The 25,359-nt window shown below is 45.3% G+C and overlaps 2 protein-coding genes and 1 long non-coding RNA gene across 5 annotated transcripts; 2 read left to right on the top strand and 1 right to left on the bottom strand.

Annotated features, from left to right (window-relative positions):
- Positions 1 to 1,395: 1,395 nt before the first annotated feature.
- On the bottom strand, positions 1,396 to 7,621 carry ALKBH2 (alkB homolog 2, alpha-ketoglutarate dependent dioxygenase). Of its 3 annotated transcripts, XM_080977672.1 has the most exons (5): positions 7,348 to 7,620; positions 7,062 to 7,219; positions 6,286 to 6,618; positions 5,042 to 5,243; positions 1,396 to 1,868 (listed from the first exon to the last, which is right to left on the bottom strand). In XM_080977672.1, exons 3-5 carry the CDS (start codon positions 6,572 to 6,574, stop codon positions 1,556 to 1,558), a joined length of 804 nt encoding a protein of 267 aa, XP_080833798.1. In that variant the 5' UTR covers positions 6,575 to 6,618; positions 7,062 to 7,219; positions 7,348 to 7,620; the 3' UTR covers positions 1,396 to 1,555. The 3 variants fall into 3 exon arrangements, with proteins under 3 accessions (XP_080833798.1, XP_080833799.1, XP_080833800.1); XM_080977673.1 differs by having other exon boundaries at positions 6,286 to 6,624; positions 7,062 to 7,621; XM_080977674.1 differs by having other exon boundaries at positions 5,042 to 5,240; positions 7,062 to 7,620.
- Positions 7,622 to 7,696: 75 nt separating this feature from the next.
- Positions 7,697 to 13,584, top strand: UNG (uracil DNA glycosylase). The gene is made up of 7 exons (XM_080979230.1): positions 7,697 to 7,967; positions 8,454 to 8,651; positions 10,063 to 10,158; positions 10,766 to 10,863; positions 11,038 to 11,126; positions 11,926 to 12,104; positions 12,442 to 13,584. The coding sequence occupies exons 1-7, from the start codon at positions 7,878 to 7,880 to the stop codon at positions 12,580 to 12,582; spliced, it is 891 nt and encodes a 296-aa protein (XP_080835356.1). The 5' UTR covers positions 7,697 to 7,877; the 3' UTR covers positions 12,583 to 13,584.
- A 1,294-nt stretch (positions 13,585 to 14,878) lies between these two features.
- Positions 14,879 to 24,937, top strand: LOC308462013. The gene is made up of 3 exons (XR_013978978.1): positions 14,879 to 14,979; positions 15,497 to 15,653; positions 19,764 to 24,937. It is a non-coding gene; the product is annotated as an uncharacterized lncRNA (long non-coding RNA).
- Positions 24,938 to 25,359: the final 422 nt, after the last annotated feature.

Here is a 25,359-nt window from a genome sequence, read left to right as displayed (position 1 = left end):
AGACCCATGGAAATCAATGTCCATTAGTCATGAGCTTTAACTTAAATGGGACTACTGTAAGTAGATATAGCACCAGCTACAGCCCTTATGCTTTTGGAGTCATACCAGAAATAATATTAGAAGAGGACCTGACCTTTGTAGCCTTTGTTCCTAGGTCAGGTGGATGACGAACAGAACTCCCTGTCTTGAGATATTCTATAACAAAGCCATTGATCTGCAAGATTTCGCCCTCCTTGCCTGGTACTGCCTCTTGCAACACCCCTCTCCTCCTCCTTCCTTGATAACCCACTTGCTTCTTTCCGGGGTTGCTTTTTAGGAGGCCAGGGACTGGCTCCCTTATGGTTTGGAAAATACTAAATAAATGATGGTCCTACAGAAGGAAAGATCCAAAGAATCCTTCAGTTAAAGACTTAAGACTTTTAGCCCAATAGGAGCAAGAAAATTGATTAACTGTCATCTACAGGGGACGTGGGTGGCACTGTGGGTTAAACCACAGAGCCTAGGACTTGCCGATCAGAAGGTCGGCGGTTCAAATCCCCGCAACGGGGTGAGCTCCCGTTGCTAGGTCCCTGCTCCTGCCAACCTAGCAGTTTGAAAGTATGTCAAAGTGCAAGTAGATAAATAGGTACCGCTCCGGCGGGAAGGTAAACGGCGTTTCCATGCGCTGCTCTGGTTTGCCAGAAGCGGCTTAGTCATGCTGGCCGCATGACCCAGAAGCTGTACGCCAGCTCCCTCGGCCAATAAAGCGAGATGAGCGCCGCAACCCCAGAGTCGGCCACGACTGGACCGTTAATACCTATCCACAATAACTACTAAGCAAACTGAACTCTGAGTAGGTTCCAAGGGACCAAGAATCACTGGTTATTTGCATGCCAGTTTCTATAAACTCAAGAATAGCTCTGGATGAGGACTAGGGAAGTGGGAGGGTGGGGAATACAGGATGGTTTTTTTGTCTTACTGTCTTCAGTTTTTACTTTTGTAAAGCTATACAATCCAATTAATATTTTTGAAGAGTTGCTCTGGTGATACAAGGCTGGGGGAACCTGTGGCCCTCCAGGTGTGGTGGGACCTGGATCCACCAACCAGAAGGGCCTATGGTCAGGCTCCCCAGCCCTGTATTACAAAGGAAATATACATCAGGGTGGCGGGGGAGGTTTATCTTTCATTACTGCTTTGCTTCAGAGAAGATTATAGAAGCAGCTTTTACCTAATGATCATGGGCTACTGGCCATCCTGCTGGTCACTCCCTTTTCTGTAGCCACTACGCCCAAAGCGCCTAGGAAATCCTCAAGCCCCCTGCATTTTACAAAGCAAGCATAGCCCCCCCCCCACCCGGACATTCACCATATGAACCATGGCCATACTAGTATCTGAAATCCAATGATCAGCCAAGTATTTGACCCCAAATGCCTTTTTATTTTTACCACAAAGGCACTAAAAGGAACAAAAAAACACTCTTGGAAACACTCTCTATTCATGCCTACAAAGAAACTAGATGGCCAAACTCTTGAGAGAAACGAACACTGTGTGGAAGGAATTCAGTGAGCCATCTCTCTCATTGCCCTGGGGTCAGCGCCATCACATTTCGAAATGTCAGGTTGATTCTCGGAGCCAGGAGCTTCTTGCGACTGGGCAGGCTGTGGTACCAGTAACGGTTGGTGGGGAAGTTCATCATCAACAAGCTCCCATGCTCCAGCTGCAACTTGACAGCCTCAATGTAGCATGAGGGGTTTTTGCCTCGGGAATCCTTGTGCCGGAAGACAAAGTCCCTGCAGGCTCCAAAGGACACGGATGCGATGGGGCTGCGAGGGGCCAGCTCTCGCTCATCATCTCTGTGCTCCCCCATGTGATCGTGACCGTCCTTATACCTGGCAGGGAGGGGAGATGAGTGATGCAGTTAGGTAGTTTTAGACTATGGACTCAAATGCGCTTGCAGAGTGGAGGTCTATACTCTTTAGATAGTGATGTGCATGATTTCACTTGCTTCAGAATGCAGTAAGCCAGCCCTGCTGCTGTGTTTGGGATGCTGGTCTCCTGCTACTTCTGTTCAGGGGGCAGCGACTAGACTTCTGCCCTGAAGGGGAAGATCCACAACATCTTTCCTCCTTTCCAACTTAATCTGTACTATACCATATGGATTTCCTACAGGCATCTTTTTGGCCACTGCAAGAACAGGATGGCGGACTAGACTGGCCATTGGCCGCCAAATATTTCGGAAGAGAAAACTAATTACTTAAATGCACCAGTAACAGTGATGGAATTACAACAATTAATTAACCAGATAAAAACAGGTAAATCGCCGGGGTCAGACGGTCTATCAGCGAAGTACTATAAAAACTATAAGAGCTTTTGGCACAGCCTTTGAAAGATGTAATGAATAAGATTTTGAATACAGGGAAAGTATCAGATTCTTGGAAAGAGGCATATATTACATTAATTCCAAAACAAGATACAGATTTACTATCAGTAAAAAATTATAGGCAGGTATCTCTGCTAAATAATGGCAAATCATATGAAGATGGTGTTAAAAGATTTAATTCATCAAGATCAAGCTGGCTTTCTTCCTGGCCGCCAGATGAATGAAAAGCAAGCGGCTTTAATGTCTGTAGATGCAGAGAAGGCCTTTGATAATGTGTCATGGATTTTTATGGAAAAAAACTATAGAAATGATGAACTTTGGAGAGTCATTCCTTTGGAGTATTGACGCAACTTATTCAGATCAACAGGCTATGTTGATAGTGAACAATGTGATAACGGAAAAATATAACAAAAGGGACAAGAAGGGGACGTTTCCTGTCACCATTATGGTTTATATTAATTCTAGAAACCCTGGCGTGATAGAATAAAAGGTATAACAGTAGGGTGCAGAGCTTATAAATTGAAAGCATTTGCGGATTACCTTGTGATAACAGTAGAAGACCCGATGGTAAGTATATCAAGGGTCTTAGAGATAATTGCTGAATTTGGTCAGGTAGCAGCTTTCAAGTTGAATAAAAATAAAATGAAAGTATTGGTAAAAAATGTGACCGTTCAATAAAAAAGAGACTTACATCGAACAACAGAATTGACAATAGAAAAAAAGGTGAAATATTTAGAGGTATGGTTGACAACTATATAGCCACTTGGAAAGAAAAAAAGAAAAACCTAAAGGTATGGGGAAGCATAAGCTTATCACTATGGGGAAGAATATCAGTAATAAAAATGAATGTATTGCCGAGAATGCTATTTTTATTTGAATCAGTACCCGTTATCAGTAGAGCAGGACACTTCAAGCAGTGGCAAAAAGTTACTTCTAAATTTATCTGGCAGGGAAAGAAGCCAAGGATTAAATATAAATTGTTAACTGATGCAAAGGATAGAGGTGGTTTTTCCGGACTTGAGGTTATATTATGAAGCGTCCTGTCTCTGCTGGCTTCGGGAGTGGATAATGTTAAAAAATGCAGGCATTCTAGATTTAGAAGGTCATGACAACAGATTTGGGTGGCATGCATATCTCTGGTATGATAAGACAAAAGTGCATAAAGGTTTCCTAAACCATTTGGTAAGAAAATCAATTTATGTAGTATGGGAGAAATATAAATATTTATTAGACCAAAAAACACCTTGGTGGCTTTCCCTGCTAGAGGTGAAATCTGTGAAAAAATTAAATGCAAAAAATGAATGGGCAACGTATAAAGAGCTGTTAACAAAAGAACAACAACTGAAAATGAGAAATTTGATGATATAAGACTTATTAACTGACTGGTTACAGTATCACCAATTAAATGATGCATTTAGAATGGATAAAATAAATGGTTTTAGTAAAGAATTTTTAAGGTTTGAAAAAGACTTGTTGGAAAATAAAGTGAAAATACTTTCTAAAATGTATACTGTTAAATCTGTATTGATACAATGGGCAAGGGATATTGGATATAATATACAATTGTCATCATGGGAAAAATTATGGAGGGAAGACTTAAAATGTACAGCATGCTGTACGTTGAAGGAAAACTCTATGAAAATGATGTACTGTTGGTATTAAACTCCTACTAAATTAACAAAAATGTATAGAACTACTACAAATATTTGTTGGAAGCGTAAAGAGAAAGAAGGCACCTTCTACTATATGTGGTGGATGTGTAAGATAGCAAAAAGCATTGGAAAATAATTTATAATGAGTTGAAAAAAATGTTTAAAATAACATTTGTGAAAAAACTAGAAGGTTTTTTTTAAAGGAATTTTAGGTACAAAAATACCAAGGGAGCAGAAAAGATTGTTGTCAGGCTCTGGGGGCTTGGCTTTCCTCCCCCCCCCCCTTTGGCTGCGGATAAGCAGGACAAAGTGACAAGAGTCCCTTACCATTTAAAGGGTCTTTAATGATCACAGGAAAATAATGAAGCATCCATTCCCGAGATAAAGGTGCTCCCAATTAAGCTTCCCTCCCCGGCATCTCACAACCATTGAGCCTTCTGCATAGCAACCTTATCAGCTCTCCTTGCCCTTGGAGATAAAGGCTGGACACTCTGCAGCAAAGGGGAGTCCGTTCTCTCTCTCTCTCTCTACTTCTCCTAGCTGTTCCCCACTCAGCTCTGCCCAGCTGTTATTTTCCGATGTAACATGAACAATGGTATAAATTGAATATTAAAGATAAATAGAGAACTTTATAGGGTGCAGGTGGGAAAAGATTAATAATGGAACTCATGGAAGGGTGGCAAGAAGTCCAAGGACTCAGAGAATCCTATTTTTTATGATTATGACTGATATTTGAATGTAAGTGTTAAATGCAAAAATGAATGTCCTTTTGTTCCCATAAACTCAGTATCATGTAACTCTGCTGGCAGTGGCTGGTGGGAATTGTAGTCCAAAAACATCTGGAGAGCAGCAGTTGGCAAACGTAGTCAAGGGCAGCTCCTGTAGAATTGCAGTAGGATGTCAAGCTCCTCCTGCACTGCCCTCTGTATGTCACAACAGCAGTCACAAGTTAATGTAAGGGACTGGGCATGGAGAACTGGTTCCCTGGTGCTCAATGCCATACTAACCACCACCACCTGCCCAACATTACCTGTTAATGAGAACAAAATTGAAGGTGTCCCCGGTGGTTAGCTGGATTTGGTCTCTTATGTGATCCAGAACTGGAATCCATGGCTTGGGTGATAAAGTGACACCTGAGTATGTGTACGTCAAGCCAGCATCCCCGTAGGTCACTTGTTTCCTTGGGATGTTGTGCCACTTTCCAAATATGTGGAGTTTAGTGAACTCTCCTGCTTTGAAAAAAAGATGACAAACTCAAGATGGGCTTTCATAACCAGATGCAGGGAAGAAATGCCACCAAGTAAAAATTTCCCCTCAGAGCAGTGGTGGGGAACCTGTGGTGGCCCCCCGATTCAATTCATGGGGCCCTCTGGACACTGCGGTTGATCTCTGCTTCCTGCATCACCATCCCTCTAGAAATTGCTTTTCCTTCCATGCCGTGTGTGAGTTTGTGTGGAAAGGAGAAAGGGAGAGCAGGAGAGACAGATGTAGAGGAGAAAACCTCTTGCCGCGAGTTGGGAGAGGCCAGAGGGAGAGAAGGGTGTGGGGAGAGAAGAATGTTTCACACCGAGACGTGTAACTCCGCAAATTTAACCTGGTACGTTCTGCATGCAACGCAGGTGCTCTACAACTGAGCTATGGCCTCCCCCATTAAACAACCCTCTTCACTGCAGCCCCCTGCCCAATGGCCATTCAGTGAGAAACTGCTTCTCAGCCTGGCTATTATTATCATTACTGCCCCTGAAGACGGTTTGGAAGCTTCAGCTGGTGCAGAATTTGACAGTCAGGTTGCTCACTGGGGCAAGACGGTTTGAGCGTTCACACTGATCCTGGCCTGATTGCACTGGCTGCCAGTTAGTTTCCGGGTCCAATTCAAAGTGCTGGTTTTGACCTATAAAGCCTTAAACAGCTCAGGACCACAATAGCTACGTAATGGCTGTTTGTGGAATGCTCTCCCCAGGAAGGTTTGCATGGTGCCTTCATTATATATTTTTAGGCACCAGGCAAAAACATTCCTCTTCAGCCAGGCTAATTAAGATTCTACAGCCTTTTAAACGTGTTGTTGGAGGGGGGTTATTGTTTCGTTTTTGACTTTTTATTTTGTGCTTTTATCTTTTATCTTGTGAACTGCCCAGAGATCTTCAGGTGAAGGGTGGTATATAAGTTTAATAAATAATAATAGCCATAAAAATGAGGAAATCTATTTATAGTATGCTCCAGATAGCCCTGCTGCACAGAGAATTCATGAAAGATTCAAAGATCAGATCTGTTTACCTTCAAAATATTCCACTTCCTTTTCAAGCTCCTGGAAGATCCTGTCAGCCTCTGCTTTGTTGAAAAGGATCCTATAATCGCAGTTTAGCCCTTCTGCCCGGATGTGTTTCCATGAAGCACCAACCAAGGGAGTCTTGCTTTGGTGGGATGCGTCCAGCTTGGGCCTCTTCTTGCTTCTTCCACTGCCTTCCGCACCAGGGTCAGCCTCCTCCCGCTCTGGCCCAGGGGACATCCCCTTGTTCTTTGTTGCTGTGGTCTTAAGAGGCCCCCGGACAATGAATTTCTCCATCACCAGTTGCTACGCACCTCAATCGAGGCTGTAGGAGGGCAAGCCTGTGACTGACCAGAACCAGATTAGATATGCCTGGGGTGGGGCGCTCCTGGCTGTGGAATGCTCTTTTTACTAATATACTTGCAGCAGCTGGAAACTATAATTTGTGGTGTCTGCAAAGGATCTCTTTACCCAAGGGATGGGGAGCCTTTGGCCTGCTGGATGGTGCTGTATTCCAATTCCCATCAATCCTAGCTTGCATGACCAACAGTCAGGGATAACGGGGGTCACAGTCCAACAACATCTGCTGGCACTTGGCTGGGGAACACTGGCTTGGACAAGCTGACATCTGTAATTATGGAGGCTGGCAAAATGAAACCTCCAAGTTCAGAAGCAATGTACCCCTGTATACCAGGTGCCGGGAATACATTGTAGGGGAAGGCTGCTCTTTCATGCCTTAGGGTTAAAATGCTATGCTCTGGCTGCCCTCCAATGCCCGTCTTACCTCCTGCAATCCCCAGGATATTCTCCAAGGCTCCTCCTGGAACCGAGGCCAGGGAGCCTCACTGCCTGAATCCTGTTTCAGGTCCCACCTTCGTCTCCTTTCTAGTCACTCCTTGCAGCTCCTCCCTTCCTGCAAAAGATACTAACCGAGAGCCCTGCCTGCTAGAAAGAAAAATGGTAGCGTTGTTATTTCAGAACAAGACAAAGTCTGTTCGCTCCATCTCGAGGGCTTCCCAAGCATCGTCAAAGCTTCTCATGAATGTAAAATCAAAATTGCAAAACATAACCTAGGAGCAGTACAGGCGCAGTTTCCAATATTATTTTTGATCACACTTTGCGTGTAAGGTTGATTCTACTTTGATGGTGATCTGCGGAGGCGGAGACACTGCTCTCTCTTCCTACGGTACTTTCCCCCTAACGCGCACGTTCATCACGCAAGTCGGCAAACATAGCGTGCAATGGAAGGCCTGCACGCCCCTGCTGCAAAGAGGACGACCCTTCTCGCCATTTCCTCCAGCCTCCGTTTGGCGCCGCGGACCCGCCTTCCGAGAACAGGCGCTGCGCAGGCGCACAAGGAGCGGGCGGGCGGGCGGGGCCCAGACGCTCCTCGGCTGCGCATGCGCGCTCGCTTTGGCGCCAATTTAAAGCGTACCTGAAGCGAGAGCGAGCGGCGGCGGCGGCGGCGGCGGCGGCGGGGGGGGTCTTACCGTGAGGGGGCAGAAGAGCTGAGCCAGCGGCTGCTGCGCCTGCTGCCTTTCCCTCGGCGCCCTTCTCTCCCGAGCTGCAGCGCCGGAGCCCGTCTACGAGCGGAGCCACCATGATCGGCCAGAAGACGCTGCTCTCGTTCTTCTCGGCGGCGCAGGCCAAGAAGCGGAGCCGCTCCCCGGAGCCAGTCGGGGCCGCTGAGGTACAAAGGGAGCCAGGCGAGAGGGGACTGGGAGCTCGCTCGCTCGAGGGGCTCGCTTCCAGCGGGGGAGAAAAAGGCGCCTTCCTGAGGTACCGGCCAATGGGAAGCGCTTTAGCCGCCCTCAAGCCAATGGGAAGCGTCCGGGGGTGGGACTAAGTCCGACTCGGCGCTCTTAACCAAGAAGAGCTAGGGCTACCTTAGCAACAGAGATCAACTGAGGGCAGGGGCTTTCAAGCAGAACTGCGATAGGGCGAGCGGGCTGCAGGGCTCGGGACCGGCGACCAATTAGGAAGCTGTTTTGATGGCCCGTAACCAATGAGAAAGGAAGGGGGCGCTATCTCGCAAGTGATAGGCCGATACACGGCGCTTTTGGTGTCGCTGGCCAATTGGGCGCGAAAGTCGCCCGTGTTTTGTTTTCTCATGGCGGCGGTGGCGGGCCGTGGTCTGGCCGCTTGGCCGCCCCTCACGCGCTTCTTCCGCCCGCAGGCAGGCTCTCCGAAGAGGTCGAAGGCTGGCGCTCCGTCCCCGCCTCTCAGCCCGGAGCAGCTGGAGCGGATCCGCCGGAACAAAGAGGCGGCCCTGCAGAGACTCGCTTCCCGCCTCAGCAGCCTCGCTCCTCCGGAGGTCGCGCCGGACTGGAGGCTCGCCCTCGCCGGGGAGTTCGCCAAGCCCTACTTCGCCCAGGTGGGCCAGGGGCGGAGAGGAAGGCGGGGGGCGGCCATGGGCAGGGCAAGGGTGAACCGCCGTCCCGTCCGATACGCGGCGGCTCCCCAGGATGGGTCTCAGCCCATCTCCCCTACCTGACGGCCTTTGAACTGGAGAGAAGGTCGATTGCAACGCACCTTATGCGAGCAAAGGATGTGCTCCCGCACGGAGCTGCAGTCCGGGCCACTTTAATAGATCCCCCCCACCTAATTTATTATATCGAAAACAGAGCTGCTGTTGCTGTGCTGTGTTAAATGGACTGTACCAACATCTGCACACTTGCCTGCCTTGGTGCCTGTCTCTTTCCTCCTTTACAGACATGCATTTCTTCCCTTTCTGTTTTATGCCACGTCGATAGCTTATTCAGTACTTGGTAGCAGACTTCTATGCTTGTTACTCGCGCAAGTGTGCCGCTGGGTTCAATAGGGCTTCCTAGTAAGTGTATGTAGGGTTATTTATATATTTATGATTAAAGTTTTCCTTGGCTTAAACACCTTGTCTTTTTTTTCAAGTTGTGCTGTACAGTCTTTTCTACAGATCAGTTACATTGTTGAGTACAGTAAGGTTTGGGAGAGGAGGGGTGGTGGTGAAATTGTATGTGTAGGGTTCTAGTCCTGCAACCTGGTCTTTTGTATGTTTGCATGGAAGCTGTTCCTTCTATATTTCATGGAGCTAGCACTCATGGAAATTTACATAGGATGTGGTCTTACTCTCCTTGTGTATACTGTATTTACAGAATAATTAAGTGGTTATTCCTGTCTACCTTGCGGGCCCAAAGTGGCATTAACAGTTCCTCCAAAACCATTATTGATCAGCCTTTATATACGAGAGAGATGCAAAGTATTTAGATTTGATCTACCCTGTCTCAAGAAGCTCCTGGTGGCTAGAAGTATTTTGTTAATTATTGAGCATGTATCTTGCTGCAACTGACGTTGGAGTCCATAGATGTTAGGCAAGAAGCTGTGGCTAAAAATTGGAGAGGGGCTCCAGGGTCATCACTTGTCCTGAAATGGGAGGCTCCACCTTGCAATATTCCCCTCACTTTCAAGCATGTTTCTCAAGTTTCTGTATCCCTTGAACGTTCATCACAACTTTTCTGAAAACTTAGCTGCCTGACTTATATCATGGGATCCAATTTCAAGTCTGGGTGAAGCAAACTCTTCACATCTTTAAAAACAATTGGTTGGCTGGCCTCTCTTTAAAGCCTTGGGATGTATTGACAGAAGAAAGCTTTATGCATTAACTGAATTGAAATTTTAAAATGACTGCTTGAAACACAATATTGTGTGTGACGCCTAGGTGCTTTTGTGCAGTCAAACCGCTACCTACTTAACCTGCTGGCCCTCCTTAACCAGGATTGGAAACTGTCTGCTTCTGTTTCCCAAAACAGCTAATGGACTTTGTTGCTGCAGAGCGCAAACGCTACACAGTGTATCCAGCTGTGCATCAAGTCTTCACCTGGACTCAGATGTGCAGTATCCGTGATGTGAGTAAACCTGGTACAATCAGCCCTACATTTATTATACCTTTTCCTTCAGGAGTCACTAAGTTGTCAGTGATATCTTCTCTTTTTTCCGCCTCTAGATAAGTGTTGCACTTTCTGTCTGCATTGTTTTGAAAACCATGGGCTAGTAACAATAATGTTTGGTGCTGCTAGTTGCATTTTGGCCTCAGAATGTTTTGCATACACTACTGTATCTAAGTTGTCCTGACTGTAAAGGGAGGCCACTATTAGTTAATCCAATTGGATAAATGCTAGGTGAAGCTGAAAGGGGTGGAATGGAATGGAATGGTGGGGCTTCCTTAAAACTACCCATGTTCTGAGATTTGAACATGGAGCTTTTAATCAGGCACGCTACATAATAATAATTTATAATCATTATTTATTTGTACCCCATCTGACTGGGTTGCCCATGAACTGTGGTGTTTATATAGTTGTCCCATTGGTCTTCTCTGGAACACACGAGAGAAAGAGCAAGGGATAACCAGCCACATACTGTGTCCTACCAAAGGGACGTATTAAACTGGGCAGAGATGAATGACAGCAGGAGTGATTGTATTGAACAAATTTCCGCTTTTGTAACTTTGTTCAGGTAAAAGCTGTCATCTTAGGCCAAGACCCATATCATGGACCCAACCAAGCACACGGACTCTGTTTCAGCGTCCAGAGACCAGTTCCACCTCCACCCAGGTAAGATTAGGCTTTAAACTTTGTGGTCCTATTAGGACCAGATATGCAATACTGCCTTTCCATTAGTCTTTCAGTTGCATAGTTATCACTAATATGTTATGTAATAAATGAAATCCCTATGATACAAATGCATGAGAGGAAGTCTGTCAAAACCTTTCTTATTTTTGATCGTAGCCTAGAGAACATCTACAAAGAACTGGCTGAAGACATAGAAGGCTTTTCTCATCCTGGCCATGGAGACTTGACCGGGTGGGCTAAACAAGGTGAAGCAGGATCAAAGTTTGTTGGGCGCTTTTCCCCCTGTGGTGGGCTTCCCCCAGCTACTATCATGTGTGTTTTTCACATTCTGGATACAGATTGCTTCTTTCCAGCAGCCAATGGTAGTACTTGCAGCAGTGGATGGAGAATTCCTTTCAGCACACCCCAGATTTTAGCAAGGAAACAGCCCCTGAACATCCAACACAATCCCAGCCTCCCACTGCTTCAGAGAGGCTAGATCTTGCTGAAAAGAGCAATCTTAGCTCAAATACAGTGGTACTCCGGTTGCGAACGGGATCCGTTCCGGAGCCCCGTTCGCAACATGAGCAGAACGCAACCCGCTTCTGCGCATGCGCGTGACATCATTTTGCACATTTGTGCATGCGCGAGTAGCAAAACCCAGAAGTAACCCTTTCCGGGTCGCCGCAGGACGCAACCTGTAAAAACGTATCATGAAGCAAACGTAACACAAGGTATGACTGTACAGTACAGACTTTACAGAACAGTGGATAGTTTTGCTGCTACATGCAGCTGCCTTACAGAACAGCTGCTTATTATAAGTTTATACAGCCATTAGCATTAAATTAAACACACAAGCTACAATAAAATGCCCTCAAATACGCTGGGAGGTGGGGGTTGACTTCTTCTGATGATGCAGAATTTGGCTGGGATAAACATACTGAATAAACATATTTTGTGTGCAGAGTATTGATCATTTGCCCTTCCTAGCAGCAAAAGCAGCATATTTTTATTTAATGTTTTCTGCATGCTTGCTCACCCTTTCCTGTTTCATTTTCAACCTAGGAGTACTGCTACTCAATGCTGTTCTTACAGTCCGAGCACACCAAGCCAACTCCCACAAAGAGAAGGGCTGGGAGCAGTTCACAGACGCAGTGGTCTCCTGGCTAAACAGCAACTTGGATGGTGTGGTCTTCATGCTTTGGGGGGCTTATGCTCAGAGGAAAGGCAGCTCTATTGACAGGGTAAGTGCACCGTTGCTTTTCCATTCCTCTGGAAGTGACACTAGTCTGGACAGTGGGGAAAAGGCTGGAAGCTGGTCTGTGTGGTCCGCAGCATGGAATCTAATCCTGAGCTTGGATTATCGCCTCATGCAGCACCCATTAGAGTACATTGTTTTAAAAGGGTATTCTGGGACTGCAGAACTGGGATTATTAGAGGATGGGCTCAGGTTTGGTCAGTGTTTCTGTTAAATGATACTGGTCCATGGAACAGCAGTACAAAACCTAAGATTCTGCAAATGTGGTGGCAGTTCAGGGGGCGGGATGACTACAAGGTCTTAACATCTCTGATTTCTTGCAGAAACGGCACCACGTCCTACAGACAGCTCACCCTTCACCCCTGTCAGTGCACAGGGGTTTCTTTGGCTGTAAGCATTTCTCTAAAACAAATGAATTGCTGAAAAAGTCTGGGAAGAAGCCCATTGATTGGAGCACCCTGTGACACAGAATTTGAAACCAACTGTGTTTGATTCTTAGAGTACAGTCACTACTTGGGAAAAATTCTTTGGATTTGTTTTAATTGAATGTGCCAGATCAAAGAGTCTACTCCAAATCTCTTATTTTGGAGTAGCTTTGAATTTAATGGAATTAATCCTGAAAATGTGTTTTTCACATTCTTGGTGCATTTTGGGACAAAAATAGATTGGCTGAGATGTTAGCCTTTTTATGTTCACTCTGGCTAGTGCCAAGGAAGGCATTCCATTCTGTTATTAGCTATTGTAAAATGGGCTTGTTGGTTTTTACTCCCCATCTTGTACATCTCATGTTGAGGGAAATGAAAGCACCTTTTCATATATATTTTTACACCAAAGAATTTCATTTTTCATTTTTGGCCCACTCAGTGAAGTATCCATTTAGCAAACTGTTTATGATGTACAAATCAATGTCTTATTTAGTCTTCTAAGCTTGTCCTTTTATCAGTTGTCAATTAAAAGTTGCATCAGTTGCTGTGAACTGTGACCCTGTTTTCACAGTTTTCTGAGGTCTGCAGGAATTAGATCAGCTGTGGCAAAGTCAAAGGATTCCAGTTGCTTTCTTCTTATTGGGATAGGGAAAGGATGGAGCCAGATGTTGGAAAGCATTGTCTGACCTATGGGAGAAGTGGGGTTCCCAGTGCTAATGATGGTTGTGTTGGGGAAAACATCACACATGAAAATCTTATTCAGCCACAGTTGGCAGCTAAACTTCTGTTGCAGGTATTGGGCTTGTAGGAGCTGTCATTATCAACTTCTGTAAATTATAAGAAAGTCTGGCATACCCTTTTTATGTGCAAATTGCATAATAAGATATTCTGTTCTGGTATGTTTTAAATACCAAATTATGACTTGTACTTGTGGTGGTTTTTTTACTCTTTGTACCACTAGGTGACAACAATGCAACTATTTCTTTTTTTACAGTCACTGTATATTTGTTATAAAAATAAACATCTTTGTTATTTGCTGTTTGTTGGCTCCCCCCACTGCTTCTTTTGCGTATGTGTTACTAAATTTATTACCCACATTTCACCAGCAGTTCCCAGGGTGGGTTGCAACAATTTAAAATTGGGAATTAAAAACAGTTAAAATGTATTGCATATGCAAGAATAAGGTGGATCCTGAAAACACAGATTTCAGGCGCCAAAGGCCAGGGTAACGCAATGCACTTTAAGCACTCGCCAAAAACTTTATAGTGAGGCCGCCAGATGCACCTCTGGGAAAGCAGCAGCACAGCCGAGTTCTACAGACATTGAATTACAATAAATCTCAGCAAGCTTCCAATTAGTTATTGAAATGAGAATGACTGTTAGCGAAACACACTGTACCAGAGTTGTTCATGCGTCGTGGGGTCCAGATAGTATTATCTACTGAAAAGGTTAGGATAAGATGCCCCTATTCCTAAGAGGTTGCCAGCATCTTGGGTGGAGCATTTGACTGGCGAGTTTCTCCATTAATGCTACTGTCCACACTCCTGAGAAAACTCAACTATGCTGAAATGGCTAAAATGACCGAAAGAATCAGTAATCAGGAAGACCAAAATTTTAATAAGGAATGGGGAAAATGTATAACTTATCTTAAAGACAATTGTAAATAGTTAAAATCGTTAGTAGGATTGGAATAACACTTGTAGTTTAAGGTTGAATTCTGGACATAATGCTAGAGGTAAAGGACTTGGAGTATTATAAAAGATGCGGGAGGAAATTCTGAATAATCGCCAATAGCACAACATTTGTAGGGTGCCCAGCTGGGCACCTTCTTTGCTGGAAGACGCATCCCTGTTCTGATCTATGCAGATGATGCAGCAATGCAGTGGTACCTCGGGTTACATACGCTTCAGGTTACAGACTCCGCTAACCCAGAAATATTACCTCGGGTTAAGAACTTTGCTTCAGGATGAGAACAGAAATCATGCTCCGGCAGCAGCGGGAGGCCCCATTAGCTAAAGTGGTGCTTCAGGTTAAGAACAGACCTCCGGAACGAATTAAGTTCTTAACCCGAGGTACCACTGTACATGGGTAGGCAAACTAAGGCCCGGGGGCCGGATGCGGCCCAATTGCCTTATCAGTCTGGCCCGCGGATGGTCCGGGAATCAGCGTGTTTTTACATGCGTAGAATGTGCTTTTATTTAAAATGCATCTCTGGGTTATTTGTGGAGCATAGGAATTCGTTCATCCCCCCCCCCCCATATAGTCCGCCCCCCCCAAGGTCTGAGGGACAGTGGGTCGGCCCCCTGATGAAAAAGTTTTGTGACCCCTGACCTTTTAGAACACATGACATGACAAAGTGGAATATGGAATGCTGCAGCATTATGCACTTCATGTGGAACCCAGACACTTCCTTCTGAAGGTGAAAGGAGTAGAGACGTAAGCCATTTCTCTTTTGATGGAAGATCAAGAAAACTTTGCTATAAACTTTGATAATTATTATGGACAAAATAGTTATGGACAAGTCTGTGCAAAAGGCTTATTTACTTACACACACTTGTAGTCTGCCCCATGGAAAGATGGGCTATACATATTTTAAATAAATACCTGACATGGGCAAATATTTTGATGGAGGAAGTAATTTTTCAGGAAGAAGAGCAAGATTATTGCTGTAACCTCTGAAATAATGAGAGTCAGAATTGGGGAAATCAATTTCTGATTGTCTTGAATGTACATTCTGTTTCGATGTGTCTAATAAGCCTCCTTCTGAACTGCTGTGCACATGACTAGAAAACCAAGGGCACAGCCCTGCTAAACTTGTTTTGCTGGTGATCTCAATTTAGTTAGCACCACAGAGCAGGCAGTTCCTTCTTGGTGTTCAGTTTATGAAAATTAACAGTAGAAACGTGACAAATTCTCTATTTTGTACTCCCTCCCCCCCTGTCCTGTCCCCCAGTGTTACAAAACGTGGGTTAACCCAAGCAGGATGTCTACCAAGGAATTTCAGAATAAACTCTATGCTCTTGGTAGCAAGCTATGGCTCAAGCTCGAGGGACTACCCAAAGCTGAACCTTGGGAGACTGTGTTCTTTTTCTTCATCATCTTGTTCATTGGTACGTATGAATCATGCTTGCAACTTTCTGAGCTTGTCAGATGGGTCTATTTTGTCATTCAGGAGCTATGAATAATCTATTATTAATCTACATGGTTTCCGATTCCTCAGCAATTGTGATGCTCAGGACAGGCTTTAAGTAAAGGTTTGTAAGAATTCAGTGCAGATCTACGCTGCTAAGTTTCACCATACAATATAAATGCTACACACACACACACACACACACACACACACACACATATATATATATATATATATATATAAGAGAGGGTATTTGTGTGGCAGAATCAGGACTGGCAGCCAGCCCCTAGGTTCTACAGCACTTAAAGTTTCAAACTGAACTTTATCATATGAATGGCATGGGAGTCAACATTTACAGAAATGGTTAACTCTGGGTCAAATGGTAGTGTTGCTTTGGGCTACCGTAGGACTTGCCGATCGTATGGTCGGCAGTTCGAATCCCCGCGGCGGGGTGAGCTCCCGTCTTTCGGTCCCAGCTCCTGCCCACCTAGCAGTTCGAAAGCACCCCTAAGTGCAAGTAGATAAATAGGTACCGCTTTATAGCGGGAAGGTAAACGGCGTTTCCGTGTGCTGCGCTGGTGCTGGCTCGCCAGAGCAGCTTCGTCACGCTGGCCACGTGACCCGGAAGTGTCTGCGGACAGCGCTGGCTCCCGGCCTCTAGAGTGAGATGAGCGCACAACCCTAGAGTCGGACACAACTGGCCCGTATGGGCAGGGGTACCTTTACCTTTTACTACAAGATTATGCATGTACAGTTTAGAGCTAACAGCGGAATCTCCCAGCATAAAGAGAATGAGGGTCGATTCACACATAACTTCTCATCACTTGCATTCTGAGATGAATGTAGGAAGTGTTCATATCCATTGCAAAGCAGCATATCCAAAGCAGTATGAAAGCTCTGCCTGTGACAGATGTTCAAATATGAAACCGTCATCAAGTGATTAACATGCATGTGTCCAAAGATACACCAGGTGGCATGGAGCAGTTCCTGAAACAAGTGACGGGGTAATTAACAACCACAGATACCGAAGAAAGCTGGTAGATATAAAAGCAACCGTGTAATGTTTCCTCTTGAATTCCAAAGAAGAAAAGCCTGCTTGTGTACTGCAACAAATCCTCCCCCTGTTGGAATTGGGAAAGCGCCAGATCAGCCTAGCCTTCTTTCAGCTAGAACTCTGGGCTAGCCTGAACTAAAGCTTTATTTCCTTTGCCCTTCACCTGCTGGTACTCCAGTTCTTTACATTAGAAATCAGCTGTACCTTTAAGAACAGCTACTACCACTCATATTCTGTCTGATTTGCAATGGGGTTTATAATCATTGTGCAGCTCACACCATCCTTTGAGAACTGTCAGTATTATTTCTGTCTCGCTGATGTGCTAGGAGTAATAGTCATTGTACAGCGGAGTGGGTTAGTGTTCGCAAGTTTGAAAGCCATGCAAAATCCTTCCCCAACCCATTACAAGAATTTCCTTTCCCAGTCTCCGCTATAGCCCTAGTGTTGTTTATGTCCTTTATCCATTCCACTTCCCAGGCCTCAGAGAACCAGCTGCTTCTTCCTTTCACTCCCTCCCCCTGCCTGTATTTTCTAGGAACCTATTATCTTGACAGTGATCATGACTGCCTACTCTCCACTCCAAGCCTGGGTGCAGCTGGGAGAGCAGGAAAGCGCAGGTTCCTTTTTTTTTTGTAGGTGCCAAAAGGAAAACAATGAAAAACAATGAGCATAGTTTGGGCATGCTTGTTCTAGAGCTCTTGTTGTTAGCAACTCTTGTGCCCTCTAGTAATTCCAGAGGACACAAGACAAATCTAAAAGCCATATCTGTCCCTTTCTGGTGAGTCTATTCATTGTATTAGCAGGTTGGGTTGCTCTAACTCCTGGCTAGCAATTCCAGAAGTTAATATTTTCTCGCGCTCTCTCTGCCTTTCAGTCATGGTACTTTCCATCATGGTGACAGCTTGCACCGTTTGCTGTGACCACTCCTATACAAGATCAAAACCTAGGAGGATCCAGCAGACTAGGTGTAAGAAGGGTATGAAGAAAAGGGTGTTCTCATCCTGAAGGAAAGTTCTGAACCTGAGGTAATATTTCTGGGTTAGTGGAGTCTGTAACCTGAAGCGAAGCAAGCCCATAGGGAAATTCGTCTTGTGGAACGACTCAAAAAACGGAAAACTCTTTCGTCTAGCGAGTTTTTCGTCTTGCGAGGCATTTGTCTTGCGGGGCACCACTGTAATGCTGTCACGGTCTGAGTCAAAGTCCCGGCTGAGGACGTCGAGACCAGGGGCGAGATGGCAGGGTGGGAGCAGGAACGAGAGCCCAGAAGCCAGGAAGCCAAGAGTCTGAGGGTCAGAGAGCCAGAGTCTAGAAGTCAAGGGTCCGAGGATCAAGAAGCAAGGAGTCACGAAGTCAAGGGTACGAGGATCAAAAAGCAAGGAGTCAAGGAGCCAAACGCAGCAAGGCAGGAACTGTGTTGCTGTGGCAAAGAGCCAAAGGGAAATGCTGACCTTATATCCCTTCCCAGCTCTTGCCACCAGGTGCTGTGAGTTACCAATCAGCCTCACCTGTGTGGCCGCGCCTTGTCTCCTCAGAACAAACTTAGAAGGCCCCAGTCCTGCGAAGTCCTACTGGTCACAGGGCCTGGCTCCCGCACGCACTCCTGACAAATGCCACTCTGAGACTAGATAGACTTCACAAAAGTGGAGGCTAGAGTGTGGGTGACTATACTCAACTACTGGCTCAGACTATCTCTATTTCCCCTTGGCCTTATCCCACTAACTATGAGTGATGATTTTCAATCCACATGGAAACAGGCAGTGGCAACTAAAAACTCATCCCTGGGCTTCTCTCCAGGTCTTCTACTCAGCATGGGATATGATCAGGCCAAAGCACTCATGAAACAACATGTAGCAGACACAGAGCACCAACTGGATCTAGCCAGGACCCCAACTTTTATTGCCAATGAATCTATCAGGTACTCTGCCTCCCTCATGGCATATCTAACTAAACTTGAAGTCCTAAGCATCGGAGGGCCTTTACCCTGGCACGATGTCACACCCTCCCCTCGGCTGTCATTGAAGGTTGATATAGGAAGAGAGACAATGCCGCTGTGATTCTGGACAGACAAACAAACAATAGAGCATGTGCTTCTCCAGTGCCTGTATTACAGAGACATTCGTATTAGCCTCATCTACCCACTCATCTCCCCATAAGGACCCAGGGTGCACAGGACAATTCTATACCTCCCTGCTGCTTTCAGATACCAACCCTGCTACAACATACAAGTTGCCAGGTTCTGCATAGCAGTGCTCAAAATTTGTCGGATCATGACCTGCGCCACAAACTAGATTTAATGAACACTCATATTGGAGTGCTTTGTAAATCAATAGCCATAGCCTTTTATATACTAACCTTTTATGCTCTTCCACATCTGTTTAATGCTCCTAACCCTTCTTTTAGATTCTTTTAGCTTCTTATAGTTTTTTATATATACCTTCTGTTTTAATAATTTTAGCTTTCCAAAACGTTTTACAGCTTTTGAATGATTGTACCCCACCCTACTTATGCTGGTCTATGACCGTAAGAAAGATTTTATTTGATTAATAATAGGACCCACAAAGGGGAGGGTGGAAGTCCAAAAGATTCCTAGGAATCTTGTTTTTATTATTTATGTTTGATATATCTCTGTAAAATTTTAATTTGAAAAACCAAATAAATAAATTTGTAAAAATAGAAAGGGGGGGGGAGAGGGCGGAACTGAACTGGCTCAGTCAGGCAATATGCCTTCTGCACAATTTCAGATGGAAGTTCTTTGCAAAAGAAGAAGGAAAAATTAAAGTTTAGGGTTTTTCAGATTAAATGATATTTGTTAAATTTTCAGCAGCACAAAAAAAATCCACAAAAATGGCAGCAAAAAGTTAATGTACAAAGCATTATTTATCAATTTGGTCTGTCCACAGGGTTATATTCACTGTAAATGACATTTATGCTACCTATTACAATGTATCACCACTATCCCTTCTACAAGAAGCCATGTTTTTAAGTTAGTTTTGCTTCTATGACTAATTCTGTCTTCCTCTATGCTTCTTCCTTAAGCAGCTAAAATGATTTCTGTGGCTGAGGGGGAAGCAGACCCCAATCTGCAACACATACATCCCAAGCAGTGCTTGTAACCATCAGAAACTATCTCTAGAAGGAAAACAATTACTATCCCCTTTTAGGCTTTTTGTAAAGGCCAATAAAAGAACAACCACCACACCATCAAGACAAGCGTGGATGACAGACTGGAGTACTGGGCCCAAGCTAACAAAATGAATTTCAGTGGGTGCAGATGTCAGGTTTTGTGCTTGGGCAGGAAGAGCCAGCTGCACAAATATAAGGTGGGGGACACCTAGCAGTACATGTGAAAAGGACAGAGGACCACAATCTGAACATGAGTCAACAGTGTGATGCAGCAGCAAAAAAAGAAGAAGAAAAAGCTATTGCTAATCTAGGCTGCCTCAACAGAAGTATAGTGTCCAGATTGTTATGTACAGTGGTACCTCGGGTTAAGTACTTAATTCGTTCCATAGGTCTGTTCTTAACCTGAAACTGTTCTTAACCTGAAGCACCACGTTAGCTAATGGGGCCTCCCGCTGCTGCCGCACCGCCGGAGCACGATTTCTGTTCTCATCCTGAAGCAAAGTTCTTAACCCAAGGTACTATTTCTGGGTTAGCAGAGTCTGTAACCTGAAGCGTATGTAACCCGAGGTACCACTGTAATCTTAAATGCTTCGGCATTTAGTACCACTGTATTAAGATTAGCTGCAGTTCTCACTCAGGGCCATCAGTATGCAAATAAAGGATTGAGAACTGTTGCTCACTTATTGGTTAGCTAGTTGGGAGTTGTTACTGTTACAAGTTACTTAGTATTATATAAAGCAGCCAGCTAGGCTGCAGCGAGTCTGACTCCAGGAGAAGTTCTAACAGCTGCAATAAAGAGCTGTGAATCTAACAGAGCTGTGTCCTTCGTCCATCATTCCCACTATTTAACACTGGCGACGAAGGTGGGATCAGATGAAACAAGACACAGCCAGAGCCGAACTGCTGAGCTGAACACTCAAGAACTGAGATATCGCCGAAGCTAGCGTCCATCCCTCACCATTCAACCGGCACCGGGAAAACATGGCGAGGGTTTGTTGCTCGTCTACGCCAGCAGATACTCTACCAGCACTGGGAAACAAGAAGGCATCGGCAAGGTATGCTAACAAGAACTGCCACGCTGTCACCAACTGCCATTGCTCAGCCGAGCTGACAGTTGGCCGGGCTGACGGGTCGGAACTCAGGAAAATTTATGTCACCGTGACTATTGAGGGCAAACCATGTGACATGGAAGTTGACAGGGGCTCTGCCATGTCCATCGTCTCTTGGAGTACCATCAAAAGGTTGATTCCCAAATTATCTAAGAAACAACTGGACTCCACCTACCTGCATTTGCGGGATTATCAGGGAAATAACATTCCGGTTGTAGGTGTGGGCAAGTTCAAAGTGACCTTTATGGAATTTTCGGGACCGCTGAAGTTAGTCGTGGTCGATGGAAATCGGCCCAGCTTGCTGGGACTGGACTGGTTTGCGTCCCTGGGCTTGGAAATTACAGGCATCCACAGTGTTTTGCAGTCAGAAATAGATGCCATCATCACAGAGTTTTTGGAAGTGTTCGATGGAACCTTGGGACAGTACGTGGGGTCGCCCATCTCCTTTAACCTTGATCCGCTAATCAAACCCATCAGAGTCAAGCCTCGACGCGTACCATTTGCACTCAAGCCTAAGGTGGATGAACAACTGGACAAGCTGATCTGACAGGGGGTCCTGGAACCCATAAACAAAACTAAGTGGGAGACTCCCATTGTGACGCCCGTCAAGCCAGACGGATCAGTGTGCATCTGTGCTGACTATAAGTGCACGATAAACAAGGCGCTCCAACAGCATGCGTACCCCGTCCCTGTCATCCAACACTTACTACGCTCACTGGGAGAGGGCAAGGTTTTTGCGAAACTCGACCTTGCTCAGGCATACCAACAGCTGCCGGTAGATGACGCCACTGCCAAGGCCCAGAGGATCCCCTCACCGCGGGGCTGCAGTTTGGAGTCAGTGTGGCGTCATTCCCACAATCTAACGCAGATCAAGGGAAGTACAGTAATAGTCCCACGCTCTTCTGCCTTGGTCAGAACACACCTGGAATACAGCGTCCAGTTCTGGGCACCACACTTTACGGAGGAGACTGACAAGCTGGAACACGGGCAGGGGAGGCTGACTTGGGGTTGGGGTTGTTTTCTCCTGCTCTGGATGGGAGAACTCAAACAATGGCTTCAAGTTACAAGCAATATTTTGACGAAACATCCGGAAGACCTTTCGGACAGTAAGAGCTGTTTGGCGGTGGAAGAGACTCCCTCGGGAGGCGGGGGCCTCTCCTCCCTTGGAGGTTTTCAAGCAGACGTTGGGTGGCCGACTGTCACGGATGCTTTAGCTGAGATTCCTGCATTGCAGGGGGTTGGGCTAGAGGACCTCGGGGGTCCGTATCAAATACCTATTTTTGGTAACAGTTTTGAAAAAAGTATACGTCGAACGCCGCCAGGTTCCAGAGAAGATGTCGCGCAGCAGCGACTCCAGTTCCCAGCACACATTTGCGCGCTCCGTGCTTGTTCTTCAGCCCTTCTTCCAGCGGTGCATGCTGGGTAACATAGTCCTCCCAGTGGCTGGTTTCCACACAGATGCCGATGGGAGGTTGCCGGAAATGCCTCCCTCCCGAGGCATGCTGGGTAGTGTAGTCTGTCCGTGCCGCTAACCTCCGCAGGAATAGCCGGCGGGCCGCTTGAGCTCTGTGCAAGGCATGCTGGGAAGTGTAGTCCTCTCCCGCTGGAACAGCTCTCAGGCTGCAGTCCTGGGCGACCCTGCTGAGTCCTGCTGGGGGGCATAGCATAAGGAGACGCTGGATATAGAAAATGGATCATCTTGGGTTTGCGTGATTTTTACAGGAGATCTCCCCCAAAAGGCCAGCACATCACAGATCACATCTGCCTCCGCTGACTGAACTGCAACCTTCCTGGATCTGGTGCTCTGTAGCAGCCGGGCTGTGATGCAAAGCGTGGATCCCAGGAGCGGGTCCTGATTCCACACGGGGCCACCAGCAAAATGCTCTTGGATCCTTCCTTCCTTCCTGTGACGGTGTATGCACAGCTGTGCTGCTGCCTGATGGATTAAGGCAACCTTGTAAAGTGAAATACGAAACTGACATTCCAATAATTTCAGTAGTAGCTTCAAGAAAGACATGAGACCTAAGACAAATTAAGGATTAGTTAAATTATGAGAGACGTGTGTACTGGCAACAAGTAATATATAATTGAAGTAAGGAATAGACGTGAGGTTGGGTCTATAGTTCAAAGACCAAATCTTGCTTTATTGTTCTGTAAATAATTTTGTGTTCAAAATTATTGTGTTATTATTTTTATTTGTATTTTTGGTTTTCTTCCTTCTCTCTCTCTCTCAGTGTATCAACAAAAAAGCAAATGATTTTTTTTTTAAAAAAAGAAAGAAATATGAAACAGACAGAAATAAATTCTATGGTGCTTTCCTTTCCTTTATTATCTTGGAGAGAGACTTCTTAACCTGAATACTGTTTGCTTTTTCTTGTTTATCCTTCCTTATAACAACACACCATTGATCATCACCAGGGTTTACTGGAGATTGCTTTTGAGTCCATAGACTTTTCTTACCTATTGACTTCCTGGGTTTGTTCACTGCGATTGCCTTTTCGCAATCCTTGAGGCTCTGTGACTTGGAATCATGGTTTTGTGCAATGCCCATGTCAGAAAAAACTTGTATGTCTAGATTTTACAGTTCAGTCAGTGGAAATGGATATGATCTGTGATTTGACCGAGGGTTTGGAGGTCTCTTCTGTAAAAATCATCTGAAGTCAAGCAAGATCCATTTCTTAAATGTCCTGGATTCAACGGTTGCCTCCATCCTGGCAACATTACATTGCAAGTGATAAGCTTAATGGGGAAGGATAGTGTTGCCAAGAGGATGCATTTGCAAAAGTTGGATTTCTCATAACTGCCAGAGCGGCGCCTGCATTGTAAGTTGACCCCCCAGCATGAATTATTAAGTCCCATTCATTGCCCTGGAATTAAAGCCATCTCAATTAAGGGCTTTGGTATTTTTATCCACACGTAAAAATTTTCTTCTACACCCCAAGACCAGGCCTTGTTAAGAATCTGATTCTGACCCAAATGCAAAAGAACACTTAACTCCGGAAACGAGGGGTGCTGAGACTTCAGCTTATATCCTCTGCCCTAGAACAGTTCCTCAGTGTTGTGGTGTGAAAAGGGTATTCTGCACATGCCTAGAGGTACTCCTGTCTTGCTTACTACTTTTTGTGTTTCAAGACTTCCATAGTTATGATATAACACAAAGCTGTGTGTACACAGAAAGGTTCTTTGGCACATTATATGTGTTGATTGGCTTATAAATGCCAGGACGTCTGTATGACCATCATCTTTTTTTTGTGAAATACAGCAGAGAATTATGCAATTATCGCTATCTATACTACATATTATTTTCATCTGACCTCATTGTTTGCAACCGCCACAAAAAGATAACCAGCACAACACTCCATGCATTTGATGAAGTGTGCTGTAATCCACCAAAGCTTACACCATAATACATCTTTTTGTTTTTAAAGTGCCTTAAGACTCTTTGTTGTTCATCTTATACATGTCAGCTCAGAAGTAAGTCCCACAAAGTTCACTGTGGCAGACTGCCAGGAAACTGGGCAAAGAGTTGCAGGCTTAGGCATGTTTTATACTTTTACAGTATTTGATATGGTTGTTGTGCAGTGTTAAGAGGTTTTGGGGCAACGTGCCACCAGTATGCCATAGACACACATCTATACTTCTCCATGACATCTGAGTCAAGAGAGGCTGTGCATGACCTGGACCACTGTCTCGGCACGATAACGGACAGGATGAGGATAAATAAGCTGGACTTGAACCCTGCGAAGATGGAGACACTCTGGGTGGGTGGTTCTCATGTCTGGGAGGTTGGTCAGTTGCCTCCATGTGAAAGAGCAGCTTTGTAGTTTGGGGTGGCTTTGTTGCTGGAGGCTCCGGCAGCCTCAGTGGCTGAGTGCCTTTTACTAGATATGGCTGGTGTACCAGCAATGATGGCTGTTCTTGGAGGGGGATAGTCAGGCCACAATGATTCATGCACTAGTCACCTTGATTCTAGATTCAGGTAGGTAACCGTGTTGGTCTGATGCAGTCAAAATAAACATAAAAATAAATAGTCCAGTAGCACCTTAGAGATCAAGTAAGTTAGTTATTGGTATGAGCTTTCGTGTGCATGCACACTTCTTCAGATACACTGAAACAGAAGCCACCTTTTATATATATATTATATATAGTGGGAGGGTGGGGTGGTGTTTTCCTGAGAAAAACCTTCCCCTCCCAACCCTCCCACTAAGGGTCTGGTGGCTTTTGTTTCAGTGTATCTGAAGAAGTGAAAGCTTATACCAAGAACAAACTTAGTTGGTCTCCAAGGTGCTACTGGACAATTTCTTTATTTAGTAACCTTGAGTTGTTGAATGAGCTCTAGGTGGGACTGCCCTCACACCTGGGTTGGAGGCTCCAGCAGGAGCAAAACTCTGTGGCCAGAC

This window comes from Podarcis pityusensis (genome assembly GCF_964106645.2).
Source record: "Podarcis pityusensis genome assembly, chromosome: 13".
In the NCBI taxonomy this organism is placed as follows: Eukaryota; Metazoa; Chordata; class Lepidosauria; order Squamata; family Lacertidae; genus Podarcis; species Podarcis pityusensis.
Note: the sequence above shows the minus strand (reverse complement) of the source record. Positions and strands in the feature narration are given on the sequence as shown.